At 33.5% G+C, this 9170-nt stretch overlaps 2 protein-coding genes across 2 annotated transcripts; one reads left to right on the forward strand and one right to left on the reverse strand.

Annotated features, from left to right (window-relative positions):
* Window positions 1-306: 306 nt before the first annotated feature.
* LOC131865827 (BURP domain-containing protein 16-like) lies at window positions 307-1275 on the forward strand (the record flags this gene model as incomplete). Its single annotated transcript, XM_059215377.1, has 1 exon — window positions 307-1275. A coding segment is annotated over one exon (969 nt), but the record flags the coding sequence as incomplete, so codon positions are not given.
* A 4578-nt stretch (window positions 1276-5853) lies between these two features.
* LOC131036351 (BURP domain-containing protein 16-like) lies at window positions 5854-7120 on the reverse strand. The gene is made up of 2 exons (XM_057968215.2): window positions 7073-7120; window positions 5854-6935 (listed from the first exon to the last, which is right to left on the reverse strand). The coding sequence occupies exons 1-2, from the start codon at window positions 7118-7120 to the stop codon at window positions 6000-6002; spliced, it is 984 nt and encodes a 327-aa protein (XP_057824198.2). The 3' UTR covers window positions 5854-5999.
* Between the last annotated feature and the right edge of the window lie 2050 nt (window positions 7121-9170).

Consider the following 9170-nt stretch of genomic DNA (forward strand, 5'->3'; position numbering starts at 1 on the left):
AAAAACAAAAAAATGAAAAAAAAATCTTCATGTATCCAGAAGATGAACAACGAAACAAAACGAGTACTCCTTGATGTGGGAATTTTAGTCCAAGTCTTGTGGCGTGCCAAACATGAATTTTTCACACGTTTAGTTTCGTTCATACTACTCATGAATTAGCAGCATCTGCTGACTGTTTGAGAGAAATTTTCTATAAATAGGAAAGAAGCACACTTGTGCTACTTCTGCTGGTTGGAGTTAGCGTGAGTTGTTTTAGCTTTCTGTTTTCTGCGTTTCAGTTGTTTAGTTGTTTTAAGTCTAGTTTAGTTGTGGAGGATACAAGAAAAAGTGATACGTAGGCATGGTTTAATATTTCATGCAATTACTTTGGTTGGCGGCGCTAGCAGCAACGTTGCGGAGTTGCAGCGTGAGCGGTGGCGAGAGAAGCTTCTAGAAGTCTCTATACCTCAAACCCTGGTGGCTCGTCTCTCCCCTCTTTCTCTAACTCAGATGCACAAGATGATTGACGCTACTTCTTTCGATGCCAACGAATTCTGCCACTCTGCCGGTTTGATTTGCCGTGAAGACGTGGATTTTCTGACGAAAGCGGGTGGTTCAAGTTTTGCGAACGCCAATGCCGAACTTGAGGAGGTCAAGGAAAACGTGTTTTTTGACAAGAAAGAGCTGCGGGAGTCGGGGGAAATGATATTACCGGATCTTAGCCCTTGCAAAAATTTGGGCGCATTTTTGCCCAGAGAGTTAGCACAGATGATGCCGCCATTTTCCACTGCAAATGTTTCTCAGATTCTGAATTTGTTGGGCATCTCGAGCGAGTCAAATATGTCCCGCATCATGGAGAGCACGTTGGAGTTGTGCGAGGAAAAGGGCGAAGAAGGAGAAGTGAAGAGGTGCAGCACATCCGTTGAGGGCATGGTGGAATTCGTGGCCTCTCTTTTTGGATCTGACGTGGACTTGCTTACTGACACGTCAGTTGTTGGATCCGGTCAGCGGGTTAAGGTTACGAAAGTGAGTAAGAGGGAGAATATTGTGGGAGGTAAACCACCCGTAACGTGTCATATCTTTGCGTTTCCTTACGGAGTGAGTTATTGTCATTCTATCAAGGGTAGTGAGGTATTTGATCTGCAGCTGGAAGTTGTGCAGGGGAATGAGAAGGTTAGGAGGAACGCTACAGCAGTGTGTCATTATTTTTCAGATGGAGCGGGAGGAAATCAGGCTTCTTGTCATCCAGTTTTCGGGGAGATGTTACTCTGGATGCCTAGGCCTAAGGGTGACTAGTTATTGCTCAAGTATAATATGGGTGGTCCTTATTACTATATGAATCTCTTCAAAAGACGTTTATAAAAAATGGGACAAAAAGTTGCATGTCCTATCTGAATTTTAATAAATGACGATTTCCAAATTTGTTTGTTGAATGTTTCTCGAATATCTATTTATTTTTATTTTATTGTTTTGTATATAATTTAAATTTCAAAATTTGTGTTTGTCATGTTCTTAAATATTCTTTTAGATTGAAAAGAAATTAAAATGAGTTGAATCAATTTACAAAATAATGTTTTAAATTATTAGAAACAATTATTTGTATAACTTAATAAGATATGTTTTTTTTTTAATTTTTTAAAGAAATTAACTATTAAAATATGTAATTAAAAAATATCTATTATTGAAACCAACGATTTTTAAATAGTTTGAGAAATAGAAAAGAAAGTAAAAATTCTAAACAAGTTTTAGAGAATTTTAAACAAACACGAAATGAAGGGCATTTTTATATCTCTTTGCATTTTTTTCGTACCTCCTTCTTCTCCTCTGTAAAGAGACTATTATTACTTCAAATCTAAAAAATAATTGTGAAAAAGATGTTCTTAATTCCAAAGAAACTCTCATCTATCTTTTAGCTAGATCCCAAATACATTTCTTTTAAAAATGGTCACAATAAAGAGGATACATATGAATCTCCTTGAATAGGGCTTACTTGGATAAAGTGCAGGTTTGAACATGCACATAATTGATGATGACTCTACCTTCCCAAATCCTTGAGTTTGGCTTGGTTTATAGTTGAATCCTCATCAATAATAATTAATACTACCAAATATATCTAGTATAAAATTCGGTTATGATAAGGAGACAATTGATGCTAAGAAGTCCATTGGGTATCAAGGGTCTATCACTTCTTTCTTTAGCAAGAGAACCATCTCTATTTCGTGGACTTCCAACCTCAATACTTGTGAAAATAATGGAGATTTATGGCATATATTATAATTATTTTAATAATATTATAACTTGTTAATTATCTTAATTTTAATGTGTAATTGATTATTTCCATTGTTAATAATTAAATAATTTTGGGAGAAAACTGACATTAAACTTTTGGGGAAAACATTTATAAGAATAATATGAGAAGTATGCATTAGATTTAAATGCATATGATATAATCTACAAGATGTAAACAATGGTATGTGAAAGTTATCTCATAACTCTAGTATATATGCACTAATAGTTCCCAAAAATAAAAAATAATTTTTCTAAAACCATGGTATCATGTAAAATCCAAATTTTAACTGTGGAGATTATGCTTAAAGAATTGTAAACAAATTGGCATTACATGGGATTAAAAATATTCTTCACTTATTCCTCTAACAACCTAAGAATGAGAATGCACCTAAAATTAATTGAAAGTCAATTGTAACCCCCACTATGTGCTCGAGGTCTCATTCATATGCATGTAGAGACTAATGCCAATATTCTAGGGAATTTTTAGTCGTAAATTATTTTTCTAATTACACCTTAATTGTAATAGTTTTCGATGACGAGTTTAGTAGTATTCTATTTTCCCAAATAATTAATTATATCTCCCTCTAGAATGATAACCTTAAATTATTGGGTTGAGTGAATGAAACAACTCAATTGTTTTACCAACTTAATATTATTAAGTTATTAGTACTTCCTAGGTCAATCAATACTCTTGCTTGTGTAACTACAAGATAATGGACTCACCTTAAAGGGGAAAATGGGTAGAAATGCAATATGACTAAATTTTTTTTTATACAATTAATATCTATTATAAATGAGAATGTCTTGTTTTTAAATATATAACTTTAAAAAAAGAAAAACCAATTTTTATAATTATCTATATTAATTTTTAAACACGAAATGTTAGAAATACTAAAATGAAATATTATTCTATTTTCTAATGAGTTTATTTTTTACTTTTTTAATTTAAAAAATTATGTGTGACCAATCTAAATATCATTATTTATATAATAAAATTTAACAATTTCATGAACTACAATTATTTTAGATCAAATTATGTGGCTTGCGCATGAGGGATTTTAAATTTACACCTTAATAAAATATTTTTCCTAAAGAAATATTGAGATAATATTTGATATATAGTATTATTGAAATCTGAAGAACTTTGGATGATCAATTTTAGTAATTTATAGACATTTCTTACGATAAATTTATAATATTTTAATTTGAAATATATATTTTATTGATTCTATGTGAAATATTGATAGACTAAGCACAGTTATCTAGTCATTCACTACCTTGATCAACTTATTTTTACGTTCAAATAATTTTTGGTGGTGATTTTTAAAATCTTATTATTTTTTGATCTTTTGTGATAAAAAATTCTTAATGATACTCTCACTAACTCTTTTATTTTTTAAAAATCACCTTTCCTAAGAAGGTTAAAAGAATATCCCAATTCATTGTGAATTTAGTTTTATAAGGGAGCTACACCTTTCAAACTTATAATACCCCAATTCATTTTTAACATTTAATTTTGTTTTACAAGGGAGTTATTATATACAAAATATATAGTCAATGACGCATTTTGATCCCTAGGTAGGCAATAGTCTTCTCCCACTCCTTAATAACTATGACAAAGAAAAATACTTAAGGCTAGCTCATTGAGATATAACATATATTCTACACATACCACACTAGATTAGCTAACACCAAAGGATTTAAGGGAGGATTCAAAACATATTGTTTTTTATATGACATTTATGGAACTAGTATGCACAAATCTCTCTTCACGAAAATTTATAGTACTCCAAGCAAAGGTTGTGTCATAGTCCAATCCTTTGTTAGAGAGTCAATTGAACTAGAGTCTCCTCTTTCTAGTTCTACCCATCCTTATAACAATTATTTCATCCCTCCCTCTAAACTCAAAAATATCTAAATAGAAGAACACCAAATAGTTTGAGAAAATATAAGGCATCACTATAAAGAACTTCTAATAATAAAAACATAAAATGAAGCTCTCTAAATATAGGCCACTCACCAAAACATGAATTACCCACAATATTGTGCTCTCCTCTTATATTTGAACACTAATCTTACTTATTCCTTTGATTAAGTCGTTATAAGAATCATTTATCTTGAATGGTGTCATTTGTGATCATTTGTTGCTCCTTGAAATGTATGTTCATAGATTTTTTAAAAATTCACATGGCTCAAGTGATGCAAATAATCAAATGTCACATAAGCTTTATAAATATTTCCTCATATATGTAGAAATTTCTTGTCGTGATGACCATTTGTGCTGAAATATGTTTTTTTAACTTATTCATGTGAGTCATATATATTGCATAAAAATTTACTTTGGTTTCCTTAATGAAATTGTCCAATTCAAAATTTGATTTTAGTAATTTATCCAACCTACTGCTACATAGGATTAGATCCACTCTATACTCCCCTATGATAGATGTGAATAAAAATATGTAGAATTCAACTTACCAATAATCTAATGGTTTCATCTTGCCAACATTTTCAAGTACAAGAAGTGATAAGAATTGTTCAAGGGCTTTGAAACTATTCAATTTATCCTTGATAATTGTATCAATTCATAGTTAAAATTACCCTTGCAAATATGTAACCAAACTATGAAATTAGAAAAACAATTGAGCATAATTGTTGATACGTCAATCTCACTTCTTAATAGTTGTCTCTTTTATACATTTTTTTCATACTCCATGCTTACTCATGGTTGAAAAATTTGCAACATGAGCAAAGATCTTAAAGGATGAAACAAACTGGTATGAAAAATTCCTATTGATCTTATACCTTGGCTCAATGATTAATTACTTTGTAATTTGATTTTCTTTGGGTCCATGTACCATGAAAGATTGTAAAGAACCAATGGTGCAACATTATGAAGTGAATGCATGTGTCCTAGATTTATTTTGTTCAAAATTCCTTAAAATCTCTTTACAATTTTTACCTCCTTTCTAATTAGACAAGCTATTTCAAATAGTTATTTCAATAAGAGAATTTTTTAATTTTAATATTTTCATAAGTTATTTCCTTAAAAGAAAAAACTATGCATGGTAAACTTTTTAACATGATTGGTGACGTTGGCACAACATGCCCTTCGGCTCCACGTGAAATTCTTTTGACCTCGAGCTATGAACCGGTGAAGCAACAAATGGAGGACCTCTTCCCCACACTTCACTTGATCAAACCGACGAGCACAATGGCCCAGTGAAAACACAAGGCATGCGAGCTTAGTGGCCCAGTAGGGATTTGAACCTTGGCGGTTGTTTCACATCCAACAAAGTGTTTTAACCATGACACAACATGCCTGAAGTCATAATTTTTTTCCATTTCAATATATGCACTTGAACGATATCATGAAAGCATGATGAACACAAATTTCAAAAGCTATTTGATATGCAATATAACAAAATAAAAATTAACACATATGTCAATGGGCTTTTGGTCTGTTAACGAAATTGAAAGGTTCTTAATCAACACTAATTGAGATTCAAATTATATAAAAATTTATTCATTTATTATTATTTATATTTATTAATCAGAAATATTGATATAGAAAGTTATATTCCCTTCAATCTTTGAAACAACTTTAAGTCCCATTACAGCATTAATTGTAAATCTCTTTTCAGTGAGAAAGCAAGGCACTACTACAGTATACATTCATATGGTGATAAGAACCATCCATATTATAATTGTGAACTACTAATAACTAGTCACGCTTAGGCCTTAGGCGTCCAAAGCAACATCTCCCCGAAAACGGGATGACAAGCTGCCTGATTTCCTCCCGCTCCATTAGACAAATAATGACATACTGCTGTAGCGTTCCTCCTAACCTTCTCATTCCCCTGCACTACCTCCAACTGCAGATCAAATACCTCACTTCCCTTGATAGAATGACAATAACTCACCCCGTAAGGAAACGCAAAGTTATGACACGTTACGGGCGGTTTACCTCCCACCATATTCTCCCTCTTACTCACTTTCGTAACCCTAACCCGCTGATCGGATCCAACAACTGACGTGTCAGTAAACAGGTCCACGTCAGATCCCAAACGAGACACCACAAATTCCACCATGCCTTCAACGGAGGTGCTGCACGTGTGCACTTCTCCTTCTTCACCCCTTGCCTCGCACATCTCCAACGTGCTCACCATGCTGCGGGACAAATTCGACCCGCTCGAGATGTTCAACAAATTCAGAATTTGAGAAACATTTGCAGTAGAAAACGGCGGCATCATCTGTGCTAACTCGCTGGGCAAAAATGAGACCAAATATTTGCAAGGGCTAAGATCCGGTAATATCATTTCTCCCGACTCCCGCAGCTCCTCTTTGTCGAAGAACACGTGCTCCTCGATCTCCCCAAGTTCGGCATTGGGGTTCGCAAAATTTGAACCAGCTCTCGCAGGAAAACTCACGTCTTCACTGCATATCAAACCGGCGGCGCCGCAGAATTTGTGGGCAGCGAAAGAAGCAGCGTCTATCTTCTTCAGCCCCGCCGCCAAACTCTGCAGCTCTGTTAGAGAAAGAGGGGAGAGACGGGCCGCGAGGGTTTGGGGTATAGCGACTTCTGGAAGCTTCCCTCGCCACCGCTGACGCTGCAACTCAGCAACGTTGCTGCTAACGGCACCGACCTGATGGAGCCATGAAATAATTGCCTGAAATAATAAGTCATGCCCACGGTATCAGTCTTCCTTGCATGCTCAATTACTTCACAGCTTAAAAAAAGATAAAAACAAGTAAACAACTACAAACTAGAAAAGAGAAAGTTTATCGTCCTTGAAAAAGAACTCACGCTAACTCCAACCAGCAGGAGTAGCAGAAATGTGCTTCTTGTCGCCATTGCCTTCACTGCCTAATTTTGGCCCATTTCTTCTCTATTTATAAGAAAGTTTTCTCAAACAGTCAGCAGATGCTAATTCTTATTCTTTAATTACGTAGTCTAATAATTAAAATTAAATAACTATTTAATATTTTATAAATATAATATTTAAATAACCCAAGACAGAAGTAAATGTGTTTAAATGAAAGGTTGTAGATTTAGGAAAGCGTGGTGGTACTGTGTTAGTTTTGGACCACATTTTTATTATCATTATGGAGATTAGTTCTTATGCTTTGACACGCAACAAGATTTGGATTAAAATTTCGACATGACAGAATAATCTTTTTGTTTTGTTTGTTCATCTTTGGGTGATGGGATGAAAGGATCATTTTCTCTTTTTTTAACACACTCATTATGTAGTACTGGTGTCCACCTCTTCAATGAAAGAGCTGTTAAAGGTTAAATTTGTTATTAGATGAATTTGATAAGTGTATAATTAATTTAAAACTAAATTATTAAAAAATTGATACAACATGAAAAATATATTATTAATTATTCAGAAATTTTGATACAGCATTCAGTACTGAGTCTGCAAAGATTTATACTAATCAACTCTCCTTTTACAATCTATTTAATTTAAGAAATATATTTTTTTGTTAGACACCTACATAAATATTTAGATATTCTGTTGTTTCTAGGCTTTCCAAAAGAGTGTGGTTGTTTTAAGAGTTTTTTGTATTGATGAAACTAAAAGAAATTTAATTAAAAAAAATTAAAAAAATTCAATTATAAGAGAAATATAAACTATCCACCAACTTTGACTATCAGGTATGAACAATAGTTCTATGTATCACCACTGTAAACAACAAACCTTTATAACAACTGAAACAGTCAATAAATAAACAGTGAACATGACTGTTTATTGGTCTAAGAGTTGATTGTACTGCTTTTTGTTGACTTGACTCACAGATTTCATATCTAGACACCTCGTGATGGGAAAGTTAGCATATTAATTGCGAAGTCAGTCAATCCAAAAGCTTGACTGACCCATGGGAAATTCTTGATATTATAGCCCCTCAATCAAGTTCTTTAGTCAAATTAAAAATTGAAGCTTTCACATTTATGCTAACTATCACATCGTGCTCCATATATGATATTCGTAAGGCAAGTGAACAAACACAGGAGCTTGACATGCTAGGTAGTCTCATCCTGGATAGGCGCTGTCCAATTACTACTGTCATACTGTGATTGTAATGATGGCCTGGTTTAACTCCACGACTGACGAGAGGGATAGCTCTCCAACTTCTGTAATTAGACGGGCGTCACCTTTGACCACTTTAACCACAATGTAATCTGTCTCAATCTCCAAAACAAGGCCATCTTTGGCTCATTACCACTTAAATTCCCCACCTTTACCCACCTCACTACACTCAATCTTTCCTCTAATTCTATAACCGATCCAATTCCATCCACTGCCTTCGCCTTTTGTTCTGCTCTAGCTTTTCTTTCTCTTGACCACAGCAATCTCACCGGCACACTTCCCTTATCTCTCTCCAGATTTTATTTATTTTATAAATTGTTTGGTCATTTTTTTTTCAAATTATGTTGCGGTTATGTTCAAAATGTTGAATTTGGTGAAAGACTCTTTTTGGAGTAAACAATTTGTCAAAGTTGTTGCAATTTATGGGTTTGTTTAGAGAAATATTTTAGATTGTATAAATTGATATTTTTTAATAGTAAAATTCATCTACTTAAGTGTAAATTAAAATTGTTGTGTGAACTTGTGAATTTGAGGTTGTTATAGATGGATTGTTAGAATTTGTTTGCTTTGAATTTTTATATCTAATTTGTTGTAAGAATGATCGATTTTTACAAACACATTTGGGTAACCTATTGAATTGAGAGGGTTAAGTTCACTTTAGTCAAGCCCCTAGTAGACCATTCCAGTGATGATGAACTAAGATCAAGGGTGCAATGGATGTAGATGGCATGCTTTGATAACGTTGCTATAATCTTTTTATTCTTTTTGTAAATTAAACTCTAGTGTGCCTAGTTAGAAGGTCTTCGGTTG

This window comes from Cryptomeria japonica, unplaced genomic scaffold, assembly GCF_030272615.1.
Source record: "Cryptomeria japonica unplaced genomic scaffold, Sugi_1.0 HiC_scaffold_120, whole genome shotgun sequence".
In the NCBI taxonomy this organism is placed as follows: Eukaryota; Viridiplantae; Streptophyta; class Pinopsida; order Cupressales; family Cupressaceae; genus Cryptomeria; species Cryptomeria japonica.

Bases quoted from the DNA above. Each gene is read 5' to 3' on its own strand.
- LOC131036351 (XM_057968215.2), bottom strand. From the start codon at position 7,120: ATGGCGACAAGAAGCACATTTCTGCTACTCCTGCTGGTTGGAGTTAGC. The intron at 6,936-7,072 runs GTGAGTTCTTTT...TTATTATTTCAG, and splicing joins TCCTGCTGGTTGGAGTTAGC to GCAATTATTTCATGGCTCCA.